At 42.1% G+C, this 18,861-nt stretch overlaps 1 protein-coding gene across 1 annotated transcript; it reads left to right on the top strand.

Moving 5' to 3' along the window:
• Positions 1-1,003: 1,003 nt before the first annotated feature.
• KCNA1 (potassium voltage-gated channel subfamily A member 1) lies at positions 1,004-3,825 on the top strand. Its single transcript, XM_056342125.1, has one exon. The coding sequence runs from the start codon at positions 1,502-1,504 to the stop codon at positions 2,975-2,977; it is 1,476 nt and encodes a 491-aa protein (XP_056198100.1). The 5' UTR covers positions 1,004-1,501; the 3' UTR covers positions 2,978-3,825.
• The last annotated feature ends 15,036 nt before the right edge of the window (positions 3,826-18,861 follow it).

Below are 18,861 nucleotides of genomic sequence, written 5' to 3'. Positions count from 1 at the left end.
CGGCAGAAACTAATTAAACCCACTCGCCCTTGGTGCAGCCTAAGACAGTGTATGAATATTTCAGTGTCTCGCAGGCAGCCCTGTAAAGCGATCACTGTATTATTAAGAGGGGCGCAAGAGGAGGAGGAGGGTTGAGTTAGCCGCTGCGGTTTTTGTTTTGTTTTGGTTTTTTTGGATGCTGCTGCAAGGCGACTTGACGCATTCCGGCACTGGCTCCTACTCCTAACCAGCGCACCTCACTCGGAGCAGGTAAGGAAAAGCCTCTTCTTCCCCACCCCCCCCTGCTGTTGGACTCTATTTTGGACAGTTTGGGCCTGGGATGTCGATCTCCCTGTCCTCGTCTCTCTTTTAGTTGTGTTTAGCTGCTGCAAAGCAAGAGAGGAGATGCCTTGCCTCCCCTCCCCTAATCCCCTCAATTGGTGTGATGAAGTTGTCAGTGCTCAGCTAAGTCTCCATCGCCAGTGAAGTGGGGAGCGTGGTGGTCAGGAGACTTATTGCAGGAGCTGACCCCGCTGAAGTTGCCTGGGAAGCCCTCCCGATGCACCCAGGGCACCGCAGGGTCCACATCGTCCCCTTCCTGCCTTGGAGGCCCCGGTGCGTGTCTGGGGATGTGTGGGAACACGTAGGGCTCCGCATGTGCTGCCGTAGTGGGCAGAGCGGGATGTTCTTGCTGGTGTGGAAACCAATCCATTGCGCCTGAGCGTGTGTGTGTGGTTGGGCTTGGGGACTGGTTTCTTATGTTTCTCTCCTCCCTGGCAGCCTCCATCCTGCAAGTGAGATTTATGCCTTCAGAAGCAGAGTACCTCCATCCCTCCCTCCCCAGTGCACAAGCGTAGAGGACTGGGGCAGTGGGGAGCAGGGAGGGAGGGGGCAGGAGATGGAAATTTGCTGAGTTGGCATTGCAAGGACTCGCCTCCCAGCCGCCCCCTTGATTGATCTATTTATTTATTTATTTATTTATTTATTTATTTATTTGTGTGTATGTGTGTGTGTGTGTGTGTGTGTGGTAACTTTATGACAGCAGCCGCGGTGATGGTCGAGTCGGCGAGAAAAGCGGACGGATCGAGTTAAAGGCAAAAGGAGACAGCTGGGGAGGGGACCCCAGCCTGGGGGTGCACTCCACAGACCTTCAGCCTCCCGGCTTGGGGGACAGGACCCCTCACCTTACCTGCCCTCTTCCCCCCCTAAAGGTACTTCTTCCCTCTTTGTTCCCCCTCCCCTCATCCCTGATGCCTCTCCCTTCATCCCACCTCTCCTTTCCCCTTTTGGGTATTTCCATCCTCTAGGCTCCTCATCTATCCCTTCCTCAAGCTCTCCATCCCTACTCATCATCCCTCCCTGCAGACTTTGTGTCTGTCCGTCCATTCACCCCCACCCCAGCCTCCCCTGCCACTGAACTGCCCTGGGGCTGTCTACTCTCCTCCATCCTCCTCCTCCTCCCTCTCAAGTCCCTCTCCGTCATTTCTTCCCTTCCCCTGGGTCCCCCTTCCCGTGTGCCACCATGACCGTGATGGCTGGAGAGAACATGGATGAGACTTCTGCGCTACCTGGCCACCCCCAGGATAGCTACCAGCCCGCTGGCCACGATGACCATGAGTGCTGTGAACGCGTAGTGATAAACATTGCGGGACTACGCTTTGAGACGCAGCTGAAGACCTTAGCCCAGTTCCCCAACACTCTGCTGGGCAATCCCAAGAAGCGCATGCGGTACTTTGACCCCTTGCGCAATGAGTACTTTTTTGACCGTAATCGGCCCAGCTTTGATGCCATCCTCTACTACTATCAGTCTGGGGGGCGGCTTCGCCGGCCAGTCAATGTGCCCTTGGACATGTTCTCTGAGGAGATCAAATTTTATGAGCTGGGTGAGGAGGCCATGGAGAAGTTCCGGGAAGATGAAGGGTTCATCAAAGATGAGGAGAGACCCTTGCCAGAGGGGGAGTACCAACGCCAAGTATGGCTCCTCTTTGAATACCCAGAGAGCTCTGGGCCTGCAAGGGTCATTGCAATAGTCTCTGTCATGGTGATCCTCATCTCCATTGTGATCTTCTGCCTAGAGACATTACCTGAGCTGAAGGAGGACAAGGAGTATACAGTGCATCGCACTGACAATACTACCCAGGTCTACAAATCCAACATCTTCACAGATCCCTTCTTTGTTGTGGAGACCCTGTGCATCATCTGGTTCTCCTTTGAGCTGGTGGTGCGCTTCTTTGCTTGCCCCAGCAAGACTGAATTCTTCAAGAATATTATGAACTTCATTGACATTGTGGCCATCATCCCTTACTTCATCACCCTGGGCACCGAGATGGCCGAGCGGGAGGGGACTCAGAAAGGAGAGCAGGCCACCTCCTTGGCCATCCTGAGAGTCATCAGACTGGTAAGAGTATTTCGAATCTTCAAACTCTCCCGGCACTCTAAGGGCCTCCAGATTTTGGGACAGACCCTCAAAGCAAGTATGAGAGAGCTAGGTTTACTAATCTTCTTCCTCTTCATTGGGGTGATTTTGTTCTCTAGTGCGGTATATTTTGCTGAGGCTGAAGAACCTGAGTCTCATTTCACAAGTATCCCTGATGCTTTCTGGTGGGCGGTGGTATCCATGACCACTGTGGGCTATGGTGACATGTACCCTGTGACAATTGGAGGCAAAATCGTAGGCTCCTTGTGTGCCATCGCTGGTGTGCTGACAATTGCCCTGCCTGTACCTGTCATCGTGTCCAACTTCAACTACTTCTACCACCGAGAAACAGAAGGGGAAGAACAGGCTCAGTTACTTCACGTTAGCTCCCCTAATTTAGCATCTGACAGTGATCTCAGTCGCCGCAGCTCCTCCACAATCAGCAAATCTGAGTACATGGAAATCGAAGAGGATATGAATAATAGCATAGACAATTTTAGAGAGGCTAATCTCAGAACTGGCAACTGCACTGTAGCCAACCAAAACTGTGTTAATAAAAGCAAGCTGCTGACTGATGTGTAAACAAAACAAACCAAAATCCCCACTCACAGCTTGAAGACTTTAGTGACACAGTCACACTTTGTAGATGCTTTACTGATAGTCTTTGAATGCTTTATTTACCTCGTAAATGCATTGTTGCATTGCGAAGTCTTGCTCAGCGATTAAGAAGCTTCCAGGATCCATGAAAGATAAGATTTTGTTTATTTATAAAAAGCTTTTTCCACCTGGTAAATTATAACCATTTGAACTAGTTTAGTTTTAAGCTGTATGACATTAGACCTAAATTTTTCCTCTCCCATCTCCCTTTTTTTTTGATGAAGTTTAACCTAAACTAAACAAGACAGTTTTTAGAGCTATAAAGCATATGCATGGATTCCAGTAAAAATATTCTGCAAAACTGCACAGTTGCAAGAAAGTGCATCAAATAATAATAATAATAATAATAAAAAGATTAGCAAAAACCTGCAGCAAGCATTTGCCACGGTTTTTATGGAGGAGCGCAAATTTTCCTTCCACCCCTTATGTGAATGGTTACATACTTCCAATCTACAGATCCACACAGCACCTTATTAAAAACATACTTAAGCCTGGTCTCTTTTGCTGTCCATAGAAGAACTATTCTAAAAGGAAAACAACAAACAAAACTGAAGACAAAACATCTGCAATGCTGCTAAGTTCTCTTACATGCAGATGATTTAAACACACTTTTCCTTTTCCCTGTCCAGAACTGGATACAAAACTTTAAGCCCCTCTGTTGCAAGATAGCACAATGGAGTTTAATATAAGCATGTTTGAATTTGATGCTATTTATTTTATAATCGCATGCTTGAAACGTTACCTCAGACAATAGCGGATAAGCTTTCGTTTGAACTGAATCCTCTAAAAATAGGTCCTTTATCTCTCTTTTCTTTTCTTTTCTTTTCTTTTCTTTTCTTTTTTTCTTTTCTTTTCTTTTCTTTTCTTTTCTTTTCTTTTCTTTTCTTTTCTTTTCTTTTCTTTTCTTTTCTTTTCTTTTCTTTTCTTTTCTTTTCTTTTCTTTTCTTTTCTTTTCTTTTCTTTTCTTTTCTTTTCTTTTCTTTTATTTTATTTTATTTTATTTTATTTTATTTTATTTTATTTTATTTTTATTTTTTGATTTGCATTCACCAGAAGTGCACTCCTTAATTTATTAAATCGTTGACTAGTAATTTAAAGTACTGTATTTAAGTGCGTATGTTAGTCAATGGGAACAATAACTTTTGGAGATCAAAGCATGTTCAAATATTCAGCATTATGGCCTATTTGATTAAGGTGTAACTTGAATTAATTAATGCATGCATTCAATAATAATAATAAATAATAATAATAATAACAACAACAACAACAATAAAAACAAAATTAAAAAAAGTGCTTGGTAGACCGAGGGCCTGAATGAACTGATCAGAGAAACCTGATTGTTTTCCTGCATTGCTCAGGGAAATGTGTTGGCTTTTGTCCAGGCGTTGTCGGAAGGGAACATATCCCATCCCTTAAAGGGAAAGCTATATGGAAAATTAAGAAGTTAAGTTATATATAGCAACACCTAAAACCTAGTATCTTTTATAGCTGAAAGGTGCAGATGCATGCTTTTTGGTGCATTCTCAGAATGTAAATGAAACTTATCTATTATATGCATCCAAATTGCAGCAGCTGGTTTCTTTTGCAGTCATTAGTTGAGACTTTTTTGTATTCCCCTAAAAATCACTGAAGAGACTCAACAGATTGATTTAGATTGTTGTGCAGTGCCTTTATCTTACATCCCCTAAATTGCTGAAAGTGCCTCCAGAAACTGAGCTGATCAGAGATAGTGAAGGAACGGGCAAGGCACCAACACACTGTCAGGGGTGTTCTGTGCTGCCTCCTGGCACGGCACAGAAGGGGACAGAGAAAAAATGAGCAAGAGTGAGAGAGGGACGCAGAAGAGGCAGGCAGAGACCACCAGCGCCCATGGGATACCTTCCTTCCTCAGCCAGTCCGATGCTGCAGGGCTCAGCATTTGTTTCTGCCAAATAACTCATAGTTTTGTTTATGCAAGACTTCAAGTTTCCCTAGGTTGTTTATAGAGACGTCGCTGCCATCCTCGTATCTGCCCTTCCTTTCCCTGAGATGGCTGTTTGGCAGCCTGTCCCAGCACGACAGGACGCAGGAGGAACTAGGGACCAGTGAGAACTGCGGCATCGCCCCGTCAGGCAGCCAGACTGCAGGGCTGTGCTTTTGTTTCCTTTGGATTCCCTGGCAGGTAGGGGGGAGAGACTTTCTAGTGTGCTCCCATCCCTGCCTCCTCCATCCCCTTTTGCCAGTCTGTCAGATCTTAAATCCCGTCACAGATCCTTTGAGCCATAGTCTTGTTTCTGGCCTCTAACCTTACTCTACTTCCACCATCATCTGGTGAGGGAAGCAACACTAGAAGGTATCCTCTGCAATATGCCAGCCTTGACTGCCAGGCCCTGGAAGAGAATAACCTTTGATCTGAACTAATGTAGGCACTAATCTTGATTTCTTAAACGGACTAAGTTGAGGATCTTCATTCTGCATTTAGCATGTGGCCAACTGCTGTTGAACACTTCTCCTTCCACATTGTACAGATCCTTTTCCCCCCTATCTTTCTGATATATGTATATATGTGTAGAAATATATATGTGTGTCTGCGCATATGTGTGTCATGCAGATACGCAGACACACAAATATATATAAAATCAAGACACTTAGAGTTAAAAAACAACCCTAACTCTGCAGTTACGCACAAGCCTGACCTGCCAGGTTTCCAGAAAGACTTTCTTTCTCACTGTGTGGCTTCTGTGAATCTTAACAATGGAAAAGCGATCATGAACTGAGGGAGCTCCAACTCCTGCACGAAATGCAAAGCATCATATAAAACAGGGCATTACATCCTCTAGGTAGATGTTGTAAAGCTTCCTTCCTGTCCCCCACTCACGCCCCTGCCCATCGTACACCTATCTCCCCGTTAAATTCTGGTGGTCCTGATCTTCCCAAACTCTTGAATTCTATGATATGACTTCTCATGTCAAAGTGGACTTGAATGCTGCACTCAGCTTATAAAACAACCATCAGAATAAACTAAACAGCAATAATCAATTCAGTGCTGCGGGACTGATGATTAGAAAGTAGCATCTGGGAGAGGAGGCCTGACTTTGGGTAACTTAACTTCTGCCACAGTTGGGTATGCACACCTTAGTTTAATGAGCAGAATGATAATCATCCTGCATATGTAAAAAGTGCTGCATGCAGCGATTCTTTGTCAGGAGACCAGGATGGATTGCTAAGGCTCGGGGTGGTTTGGGGAGCCTGAATGTTGCTTTTTTCCATTTATAGCTCACTGCAAAGGATCTCAATACATATGGAATACAGGAATTAACCTCATGTAGCATAGGCATGCATTTTCGACAAGTTTGACACAACAAAAAATAACAACAACAGCAAAAGCTCTTACTCCCTTTACACGGGAGTGCTGAAATGTCTTTGTGGGCCTGAAGGTGCACTTAACAAACTGCCTGTTCTTACCAGTAAGCATCCTTTTCTTTCTTCCGTCCTTCCTTCCTTTCTTTCTTTCTTTCTTCCTTTCCTTCTTTCTTTCTTTCTTTTTTCTTTCTTTCTTTCTTTCTTTCTTCCTTTCTTCCTTTCTTTCTTTCTTTCTTTCTTTCTTTCTTTCTTTCTTTCTTTCTTTCTTTCTTTCTTTCTTTCTTTCTTTCTTTCTTTCTTTCTTTCTTTCTTTCCTTTTTCTTTTTTTTTTTCTTTTCTTTTCCTTTTTTTCTTTTCTTCTGCTTTGTCTCCCTTTTGGCATATGCTTCTTTTTGCCACACAAAAGCTCAGTGGGATTGTTTATGTCAGGGGAAGAGGACTGGAAAAGAGCTGATGACCAGTTTAGTCCATCTCTGAAAGAGTCAAGAGACCTCCCAGAAGCAGTGCCCCTGTTATGCTGGACAGAGAAACCAGTAGATACAGCAGTCTTAGCTGGGCTGTAGTTTGAACAGGCAAGGGAGCTATTCCGGCATAAGAAGTCACTGCCCAAGCCTCCTTTACTAGCCCCTGCTCTATGCCTCTCTGTGCTTCTTAGTTGCCCCCAAACAGCTTTTTCTTCATCCACTTAGTGAAAGGGATGAGGGAACTTATCTGGTGTGAGCAAGGCAGCAGTGCACCGCAGTGCAGAGGCAGGAATGTAGTGGAGAGGCAGTGGGCAGGAATCCCATAGGCTGGCATCACTGCCAAAATTCCCCATCTGGTCCTACCATACTTAACTACAGAGCACTGAGGAACAGGCAGAGGAGCAAGGGGGAGAGTGAAAATGAAAGGCTCTGTACACCCTTCCTTCACAGAACAGAGAGGCTGCTACCAGATTGCCAAGAGCTCAAATCCTCTGTGTGGCAGCTCCAGTAGAGAGAATGAACTGGCTTTACTTGTCTGCACGAGGAAGTTAGTGTGCAGTAAGCCAGGGTGTGAGTTCACAGCATCCTAGCAAACCCATGTAGATTCCCTGCATGGAGTCTCTTAAGCCTTATCTCCACTGGGGACTTCAAGAAGGCTAATCCAAATTAATGAAAGGTGTGCATTTAAAGTAGATTTGTTAAACTGCTTTAAAGCCCAGCATGGACATTCTGTTGCAGTATAAAAGCAACCTTAATCTGATTTGGAGTCATTCTTTTTGGAAGGAACGTAAGCTGAATTAAATTAAGGCTGCTTTAATTCTGAACACAATGGGGCTTAATGCAGTTTACCTCATCTGCCTCACAAGTTCATTCAGATAGATAAGCCTTTAATAATCATTAAACGTAATGGAACTGACCCTACTTTGCAGGGGGTGGCTGGGCAGAGCGTGGCCATGTGCTGCAAAACTCTGAGTATGTGAGTGCTGGAAATTCACAGCCTGGCTTACTGTGTTGTTCCTGGTAACAATTCTAGTGATTTCCTTCCTTTGTTCCTGGTTTACACATTTATAGGTGCGAGGAGAGTCAATCCCGCTGCTTTCTGGGAAGTTGACAATGATCAATGCCCAAGGAAATTAATTTCCATGTACAAATTCTCTAATATGCACGTGCTTAACCTGATGTACTGTTGATCATGTGGACAAGCACCTGAAAGACGGTACGAAGCACTAGAGACAGGGCAAAATTCAGCAAAAGTCCTCTTGTTCTCAGCAGTGATTTTGCCCAAGTAGAGAGTTCAGGGATCAGACCCTTCTTAGCAAATGAGCTGTGCATCATTCATTAGAGGCTGCATTGATCCAAACCAACAATTGGAGCAGTGGCAACATTTATTGACGTATTTTTTACTAAGGGACAAATGTTTTCACAAGGCAGAAGTACAGAAAGTTTGTTTCTATTATGAGAGAGCTGAAGCCCAAGTGTAACATAAAATCATGCTTATTTTTAAGTATAAGGAACTGAGGGTGAGGGCAAGTTTCACTTTTCCATAGTTCACACTTGGACAGTGCAGTTTCTTATATGCACATGTATTAACTGAAATAAAATAAACACTAGGACAGGAACATCTAATTTATTAGGAAGAGGTTTTTCCAGGAGTGATCTGATCCTGTAGGCTTCCAGCAGCCTGATGCCACTGATCGTCACAGTAATTTCAGACTCGCAGGAATGCAGAACCAGCTCCCAAGTGTGATTTACCCTCCATAGCCACAGAGCTGGACGGAACTGGAAAGCTGTCCTTGCAAATTGCACAACATGGCAAGTTTGTTCCAGACCTGCATATTGCAAGTCTGAAACAGGCTCCTTTTCCGAGATGCTTTAACCAGGGACCTACATTTAAATTTTGGTTGGACTTATTTCGGGCTGAGTTTCTTTTTCTGTTTTCTGTTGTTCGGGCTTTACTTAATCAGGTATAGAGAATTTATTTTTCCTGAAATGCTTATCAAGTATTCTTAAAGGTGTCAGTATTTGTATCTGCAAAATTGAAACTTCAGGGTGTTCTACTGTTTCACTCAGTACAGGTGAACTTGCCACCGGTGAGGTCAACAGTTTATGCTGTCAAGGCATAGCATGCTTTGATAATTTTCAAAGGAAATAAAATGAAACTGAGGTCTTAACTGAAATTTGTCTCAAAGTATCTGTTAATATCTCTGTAATTCTGTATATTTCACCTGTTCACAGGCTCTAGCAAATGTCACGACAAGTTATAAAAATACTCATCTTCCATTTCTAGTTTCTATAATAAAATGAAGACATTGCATTCAGTTCCTTTAGGTGCATCAGTCTTTGATCCATGTTACTGTTTCAGTGACATTTCTATAATGTAATTGGAATCAAATGTATATTTTACTTTTGTACAAAAGTAAAAATGATATTTTTATGACTAAATTCAGCAAACCCTTACCTATAACCTGCTAAGATGAAATCTTTCTTTTCCTTTCCTTTACATGTAAACCATTGTTTTTGCAGTATGTCGGTTTGAAATGAATAAATAACAGCTGTCAATAGAACTGTATATGGCCTCTCAGACATACCTCTGATTTTAAAGATCAGATATTACCGATGTGAAATATATAAACTGAATAGTCTCCATATGAAAGTGCACCATCAGGGCAACAAACCATTTAAGCTGACACAGCTGTACTTATTTCCACCATATACAAATCGCTTACACTTTGGGTCAAGTATGTACTTCATTGTCACCTTACAGCTCATTTTACTTCCAATAGTGAAATTGTTTGACTTACCATTTTTAAAACATCTAATGTTATGAGTTCTTGAACTATTTGAAATGCATAGTTTTCATCTATGCAATTTTACCTGCTTCTGTACTTGTTCATCTGTTCATACTTGGCATCAATTAAAGATAATTTTTAAGGATCTTACCCAGGATTATTCCGTCTGGTTATTTTCTGGAGTCTGATTTCTCTGCTGTCACTACTGGCCAGGTCTACCTGAAATGAATGGTTGGTTCATTGATGCTTTTCTTACTGAATCGTATAAGAAATGGCGATGGAGTGAGTGGAAAATGTGGCTGCGGGCTTTGAGAGTCAACTTGTAAATGTCAACTCAAGCATTACAGTACGATTAATCCAAGGGTTTGGCTTCCGTAGGCTTTGGATTTAGCCTTGAGTGAGTAAGGTTCTGGGGCCAAGCTCTGCTGCCTTCACTGCTGAGACAGCATTCAGTTCCACCAAAACCAGTGGAAATATGATTAAGCCTACTGATGGCGTTCTCCGAAGGCTTGTGGGTATCAATTCGTATGTTACAGCTACATTCCTGACTCCGAACCACTGCCTGTAGCATTATCCTGTAAGGGCTGACTTACAGTCAGGTTTCAAACAACTGTGTGACTGATCATGGGTTTTGGTTTGGGTTGACTGAGGAAGTCAAACTGACTCGGTCTTGTTTTCTTTTGAAAATTGTTTGGTTTTTTCAAGGTGTATTTCCTGCAAGCTGGTCTGATACAGTCATGCCTGCCATGTCTCAATGTTGTATTATATATAAAGAGGGCAATGACATAAATGGTAATTATTTTATGCCAAAGGTGTTGTGTATTAGAAGTCCATCTATAAAGGTAGCCAGGTCTTTCTGTAGAGAGGTACAGTTTGTAACAGTGGCATGCAGAAACGGTAGAGTGCTGATTACATATGGTGAAATGAAGTGAAAATACCCTAACCTTATATGAAGCAGAATGTTTTGCATGGCCTGTCATGTGATTTTGATTAGCTTTCTTAGTCGAGAAGAGCTTTTACCAATGAAATCCTTGTTCATCAATAGCTTCAAGTATATTTAGTCAGTTGTACTGAATCTCACTTATTAATTGATGAGTTGAGCTGTAAAGATTTGCAATTATCAGGCTTAAATGGGTCTAGTCCAAGTCATTTGTCTGTTAGCTGCTCTGTGGTGGTGGTCTTAATTTGGTGAGGTACTCAAGTCCATGACTCGCTTCAAGGGTGTGATCACTGTCATTGAATTTTGTTGGCTCTAGGTGTGTCTAAATCTCATTTCTTCTTTCTTCTTTCTTTTCGGTGTAAAAAAAAAAAAAAAAGAAGAAATGCTTGTTTATCACCTCTACAGTATCCGTCTTCTCCATTTTGTCCTTAGCAAAGCTCCTGTTGCATTTTTTGGAACAAATTGTAACGTTGCTGTGTAACCTGTTTTCCTGAATCTACAATTCACTTGACGCAAAAGCCATTTCTGTATCCCTCTGCTAGTTTTCTCCCTTCTTGGCCACACTTCATCTTGTGAAATACTACCCACAGAGCCTTCACTGCTGAGGTCCTTCATGGTCTGTCTCATTATACCTGTCATGCATCTAGCTCAGAAAGCTCCTTTCTCTTAGGACTGGGAATGCCAATTCTTGTATCACAATCATACATTTTTTTGAAGAAAGATCTTGCCTGTTTCCATCTGTGCTGCCTCCGCTGTATGGAAAATGCTCCTGCTAGGTTCCTTTGGCCATGCTGCCAACAAGATAACATCTCATTCTTTACGATTCTCATCTTTCCCACAGTGTGTGCAGTCACTGTACTCCTTGGTGTATCTTGTACTGAAATACTTGCTGTGATGTCGTCAGTTTTGCTGAGTGGAAGTTTTCAAGCAGCAACACTATGCGCATTCAGGACCAGGTCATAGGACACATTTTTTGCCCTCTGAAATGACTCCATTAAAAAGAAAACTCAACATTGTGCACTGGGTTAATTGAGTCTCTGAGTTAATTTCTTACTTAATCTTGAAAGTAAATAGATGTGTGGGTTTTTTCCCCCAAAATGCAAATCCTTCTAGCTTGTCTTTTATGCTTCATCAATTACAAACATTTTGTATATTGAGTCTGTCCTTTGGTTACACCAAGCCACTTCCTTACCTTTAAGGTTTTCTCTGAAGCAACCTACACTGGGGAAAAAATTGCAGCTCTGCACGTGTAACTTAGCTAACAGACATGTTGATGATCCGTGAAATAGGCTCCTCTTTCTTCTTCAGCTGCACTGGCACTGAGGTTATAGGGGGAGCAAAGATAAGTTCAGCACACTTTCCGCACAGAGAGGGAGAGAGTCCATTCCGTAACAAGGTGCTCTTCTTAGATGTTACCTTATTTATGTAATAATTACCATTTCAACATGAATTTGATTTACCTAACTGTTAGTCTTGAAAGTTACTCAGCTTACATGTACTGTTTGATTAATGGATACAAAATAATTGCTTTATGGAGACATGTGGATCTCAGGTGTGAATATGTACTCCCTTGCCATGCAGAAACTAGATATTTATACTTAAAAGAATAAGAATGCTCCATAGTAGAATTACTCTTACCTCTGAAAGCAAAAAGAAATATCTCGCAGGTGTGCTGTTACCCACTGTTAAAAGTTTTATTCTTCCTCTAAAGCATCTGGAGCCGCTGCCTTCGGGGCTAGCAGTCTTAAGTTAGGTGGCCTGGCTGCCAAAGAAGATCAGATCGTCTGATCCAGTGCTATCCCTGGGAGCAGCTGCTATGTACTGCCACAGCCAGGCTCTGCAAATATGTACGAATGTGGGCTCTTGAAGAAAACCAGAGCCCATAGAAGCAAATAGGATTGTATCTTTTCACTTCAGAAGACTGTAGGGAGATCATGATTTCACGCTGCCTTTCAGTCTGCTGAGAAAAGATGAGAAATGTTCTGTACTCAAGGCTTCTAACAGGTACTTTTAGAGTTGCATTATAGCCCAGGGTTGGTCTTTCTATAAAAGCGCTCACTTTATAGAGCATTGAGATTAAGCGTTTGAAAATCAAAGAAGCTTTAATTAGCACAACAATACTTCAATCCACTCAGCTTCTCTAACGGCTTCCTAAAATACCTCTCATTTTTTTCCAACGAGAAGACAATTATGACTCTTGAATAGAAAGCTGCTACAGCTAGAAGATGAAAATGTAATTGTAGGTGGTATATTTGGTGACCTCCTCTCACTAGGTAGGAACACTAGTACATTTGGCTTTTGAGCAGAGGAGCCTGCAGTTGTCATGGAGTGGGATAGAGAGAGATGCGTAAAAAGGGCTGGATGATCCTTAAAAGGACAGGTCAAGGACAAATGTGTTTCATGGGTCACCATTTCTATCCTACCTGATTAATGGTCACCATTTCCATCCTACCTGCTTAACAGCAGAGTATGAGGAATGGGAGGTTCATCTGTGCTCAGTTCACATAAGAAGCCTGCTATGTGGCACGCAGATGCAATATGAACTGGGGTTTAGTGTCCCACAGTTATCCAGGCTGATACCATTGGTACAGCCTACAGTCACTTCAAAAGATTTAGTTAAACATCTTTGATTTATACACATAATAAGAGGGTGAATGCCTGAGGGCTTGACACTCCAAATGTACCTGCTATAGTGAGCATATATGGGAGGTGTTCTTTAATGTCTTTTGTCATTTCAGTCCCTATAAGAAATACCTCCTATTTTTCATCTTGATACATACAGGCAGGTTCGCCAGGGAAAGAAGTGGCTAAGCCCATTGCTACACTCGCTGGTAGTGTGCACATCCACATCCCTGGAGTCACATTCTACTTCTACAGTAGCTCAAGTACTTTTGGTAGAGTTGTTTCTGTTTGACAAGGGATACATAGGGCCTGAATCAGGGATAGCTCAGTATAAGGCTAAACTTTATTAAGAATAATTCAGTGGTGAGCAAGACAGAAGAAACGGCCATCCAAAAACCTAGCTCTTCCAGAGAACCAAGCCATGGAAGGATTCTCCAGCTGTTTTTCCATGAATAATGAGAACGCACTATAGACGAACTGTTTTTGCAGTCTGGAAAAGAGTAAGTTTTTGATTTATTGAATATTTAGCTCATTGCTGTTTGGCCATTCAAAAGAGAAATCTGCACGTGAAATTCTGCACAAAGTTCACAATGAAGGATCTTCTAGACTCTTATGGCATTTGGTTCCCTACATGTTCTGGATTGATGGTGGGAGCTGAGACTGCCGAAAGGGTCCTGCCTCCAGATGGAATCACCCAGGCAATGGTAGGTGTTTAGATGTATATTTGCCTTCTTCTGGTGGCTTTGACCCTTCCCTTCCGTTTTCAGTGTGCAGTATTCATCTTCAGTCCTAAAAAGCCAATTCCAGCTTACAAGGGAGGTAGCTTTCTTTTGATTCCTTTTCTAGTCAGTCAAATGTTGTTACGAACCTGGCTTGCTGACCTTTGACTGATGCTGTGGCTTTTGGTGCAAATAAATCACTTGCAAATATTCCTGAAATACTGAAAGATATGTTTATTTCCCACTACCCTGATACCTGCAACTTCAATTAGTGTCATTACGTTTGGTTGTTCAGTTATAAACTGGTTTTGTTTTCAAATAAAAGATAAAAGGGGAAATGAATGTTTCCCAAAATGTACTTGAACGGCTTCTTCCCAAAGAGGAAGAATTGTTTAAACTGTCTTCTTTTTTGGTTCACTTGAATTGAGTTATCTTGGCATTAATCACTTGGGAAAAAATAAAACTAAAAAGAAAAAAGATCTCTGTTACTTGGGGTTATCATTTTGATGATAAAAGTGGTGTTCCAAGAGAAGAGCATTTACTGCTAATGGGACTTTAATGTAAACTCTTGTGATACTTAATATTTACATCTGAAGAGGGTAATATATGAATATTGTAGGAACAGCTGCCGGGTATGTACAGTAACAGTGCAGTGTTTAGAGGGTAATATCTCTGCAGTGTGGTGGCTACGCAGCACTGGAGTAACAGCCACAACTGGTCATTGGAGTGTAGTAATGCAACTGGAGCTGAGTGTTGGCCACTGAGCTGAGAGCCTGGTTACGACCCCAAAGTCACCCTGAGTCATTGCTTCAGTGGGGCAATGGTTCAGCAAAAAACTGAACTAACTTTAAGGCTCCAAATACCAAATGAGAAATCTTTTTGCTGATGAGAAAAACACTCATCTGAAATAAACTTTCTTGTCCTGAACAAATGTATTCATTTAATTGTGATGGGCTAATGTCTTCCAGTGGACTTTGTGCCACATTGGCTCCTATCATTTTGGCTCTAACATTTTGCACCTTTTCCCTCTATGCTTTTGTTTATCCTCCTGAGTTTGAGACATAAAAACTGGCATGAACCAGAACACTGCTGTGTTTTGTGTGCTGTGGCTAGTCTGTCAGAAGCACTGCTGAATGCCCTAACTTAGGTGATTTTTTTTTTTTTTTTTTTTTTTTTTTCTGAATGCTCCAGCAAGTCTGTGTGTTTGGTGTGGAGGCTTTGAAGCCACTGATTCAGTCCTTCCTGGCTGGTATTGAATTGATCTCCAATATGGCAGTAAAAGGCAACATGTCAGCACTTGGGATGAGAAGTGCAGTAGGATCTTGGTGTCATTAAAGACTGTGATGCCTTGCTGGTGTGTGGCTACGTTGGCTTTGTGTCTGTTTGCCTTCTAAATATTTCATGTGCTGTTCTCGTCGTTTGGTAGCATTCCAGTGTGTTGTTGAAGGGCAGCCGTGTTTTGTCTCAGGAGTAGCTGTGTTTCAAAAATGGGAAGGGAGCTTGTGTGTCATTTTATTAAACTGGTAAAAGGTTGAGGACCGTTCACGATGACACGTGCTATGTTAATATAGGGTATCAATCTATGTATTAGAGGTTACTAAACAGCAATCTGAAACTATGGTAGTCAATATCTTCAATTATTAATTAAAGGTAGTAAATGGAAGCTGGCTATCACTGTATAGTATACAGCCACTACTGCTAATGCATGTTCAAAGCAATGTATTCTGTCTGACAGGGCTGTGATGTATTTTCCTGGTCTTCAAATGTCTGTGATCTTACCCATATATGCCACTTAAAAAGGCTGCTGAAATCCACCAACACAAAGAGCAACTCAGTTCTGCTTCAGAACAGATTGGTATGTCCATACAACTCCACATCCCAGGCTGGAATATCTGTGATTGGGAGACAGGCAGCAGAGTGGAGGGGTGTTGGTCTTTAGACTTCTGTGTCTCTTTTGGTAATAGCCATTAAGTTCTTACTCCTGTGACCGGGTACCAAAATGAACGAGAAGAATGCAGAAACTGAGACTTCACTGTCTGCATCTTGTGTGGCTCTTTGCTCCTATATAAAATGAAAAAAATGCACTGGTGCAAATCAATGTAACTTATTGCTTCTGAATTAACCAGCTGGGGGGGCTGATATTTCTTTCCTATTTATATCTGATAATGTTTTACATAAATAAGAGCTTTTGTATGGCAACAGAATATTGGCCATCAGGTTCCACAGCAGTACAATAAATAGGAAAAATGAACAACCCTCTTTTAAAGAAGACGTGTTAAAGTGACACCAAATACGTTTTGATCTATTGGTGTTTGGTGACTCTGGACAGTATTCTGTCTTCGAACAATGTATGCTCTAACATAATAAAATTAAAAGTTGGAGGCAATGAAATATATACATGAACATCCTTTATTTTTGCCCATAGGCCTCATAACCGTGATGCTGTTTTAGTGAAAACTTAAACTCTTCTTTTTCGCTGTGCATAGATTTGAACTTAATTTGGAACAGTTTATGAAAAACATCAGTGATTGCTGGAGAATTAATTTGATATTATCTAAGATACAGGAGGAACGTCAGCTTTCATGGAGACATTTACAGAGCAAGCTAATTTGTTAATTCCTTCTCTTCTCCAGAGTTTTTCTAACACTCCTCTGATAAAGCTAGTATAGCAGTATCAAAAGATGTGATTTACTGTAGTGGAAGTTAATATGCTCCAGGCTTTATTTGCTTTTACAAGAAAGCCTAAAACCTCCTGCAGATAAATATTATCTAGAAGTGTAGTGGAAGGAAGTAACTAATTCTCTCACACTAAATCTGCTATGATACTTTAAATGCGCTTGTGTATCTTACTTTGTGCAGAGCATTGTTAAAACCCCATACCGGTATTTTTTTCTACAGACATAGCCTACATGCACTTTGGAGGCGAATCTTCTCTGATGCAGTCTAAACTGCACTAAACCTTACACCCAGCTTCAAGACTTCTTACACTCCATGGTAGTGATGAGCAGCGATGATCATAAAGCAATTAAAACAGCTGGATCTTTTCAGAGTGTCATGGCTGGTAGGATGTGACTGACTCCTCTGCATCTCACAGAAAATTATTAGATACATCTCATGGGATTTTTTGTTGGTTTCAGGGTGGGGGAGGATTCAGCTTTTTTGCCAGCTGTCTTGAGACACAAAACTTGACCAGATAATTTTGTGATCACAGAAGAATCTTAATTCATTTTAAACGTCCAGAAGCCTTGCTGCATAGAATAGCGTGGGCAGTCTGGGCCACTTGTTTTGTGGTCTAAGTCTTCTGTAGCTGAGAAGGGTATGTCAGAACCTGACTGACCCCAGCATGAGCTGAGCCAATGCTTCCTTGTTTTCTAGGATGGTGCCAAGGGACGGAATGAAGCCCCTGTCTCTGCAGCAGGGAGACAGACTAAGGACCACTTAGATGCTCAGCTTGTTTAAATGGGTTGAGTTCCAGGGAAGCCAGTGGCCCCATGAGATTACCAGTGTGAAGAAAATGAGCAGGCATCAGCCATGAAATTGTAGTACAAAAGCAGCTTACGGCAGCAGAGAGCAATTGAGGGCATTTGTCTGCGAATACCCGTGCATTTCCGAGCTGATCTTTCCAAGTGCCCTAAATTCCTGTTGAGTTCAGCACCTCTTAATATGTTACTGAGCAGGAATTATATTAACAATGACATGTGGAAAAGCAGTAGATGCCGTTGTTTGAATTATGTTCTGCGGTTACTTCAGATAAAACTTGCATGCATATTACCCATGGAAGACGGGGGCTGTTGGTGTGAAGCACCAAGTGAAACAGAGCCCTGGATGCCAGGGTGTGACTACAATAAAAATATGAGTTAAAACAAGGATTTTTATTTTTTTTCATAATCTTGGTGATTAGTTTTAAAATAAAGCCCTCTGATTATTTCTATTCAGTAACATCTGGAGTGAGGCAGGTGTTTTATGGATAAATGGGAGAAAAGCTCTCTGCCTCATTTTGTTTACAACCTGTGCAAACAGCATCTCTGTGGAAGCTGAGGTTGTGACTCACAGGGAAACAGAGATAAAAAAACTATCTTGCTATTTCTCATTTATTTGAAATTTTCCAGGGTAATACTTTTCATGGGATTTATAGAAGACTGGTTTGTTCTTTGCTGTACTTTTGCTTTCAGGGTTTCTGTTGAGTAACATGAAGCAAATCTCAGCAGAAGTAGTAAGATGCTAGTCCTTTACGGGTCTCCTAGGAAATGGATTTGGTAAATGTCTCTCTGCTCATAAATATTGTACAGAGACACTATAATCTATTGATAATATGACTAAGTTACAGCCTACCAAGTAATTGTTTTAGCCTTCCCAGTCTTTAGGACGCATAGCTACATAAAAAACCCATGTCTACAAACACACAGTCCAACACACATGACCAGGGTGACAGTTTGCTCTGAGAAAACTTGGGTACTAACAGTGTAATGCCTCTGTGACTACCTGACTCTGCAGAGTCCTTGCCCATAGATATATAGAAAATTCCTGATGCGCTGATCACTAGGGAACATGGAGTTTCTTGTGGTCTGTGTGTTCTCCTGAACTTCAGCCAGACCTATGCAGGAGAAGCACCATGGGGGTAAGTAAGCAGGCTTCCCTAACTGCTGATACAAAGTTGTGCAACTAGTTGACTCTTTAATTACACACAGTTGGCAACAAGTGTAAGACTACATCACATGGCAGGCAGCAAGGCTGTGTAATCTGCATCTCTCTCCCGTGGCAGAATGGACAAGCCAGCAAGAATGAACAAAACCAAATGCCATGCCCATCCTCATTTTGTAGCGGAGAGGAGAGATGACTGGAAACCACTCCCAGCACTCCCCTTCTTTGCAGTTCTCCAAGGAACATGGTACTTGTTTTACAGCTCTGGGCTGCACAGACATTTTGGTGTGGG

This window comes from Falco biarmicus, chromosome 5 (genome assembly GCF_023638135.1).
Source record: "Falco biarmicus isolate bFalBia1 chromosome 5, bFalBia1.pri, whole genome shotgun sequence".
Classification (NCBI taxonomy): domain Eukaryota; kingdom Metazoa; phylum Chordata; class Aves; order Falconiformes; family Falconidae; genus Falco; species Falco biarmicus.
Note: the sequence above shows the minus strand (reverse complement) of the source record. Positions and strands in the feature narration are given on the sequence as shown.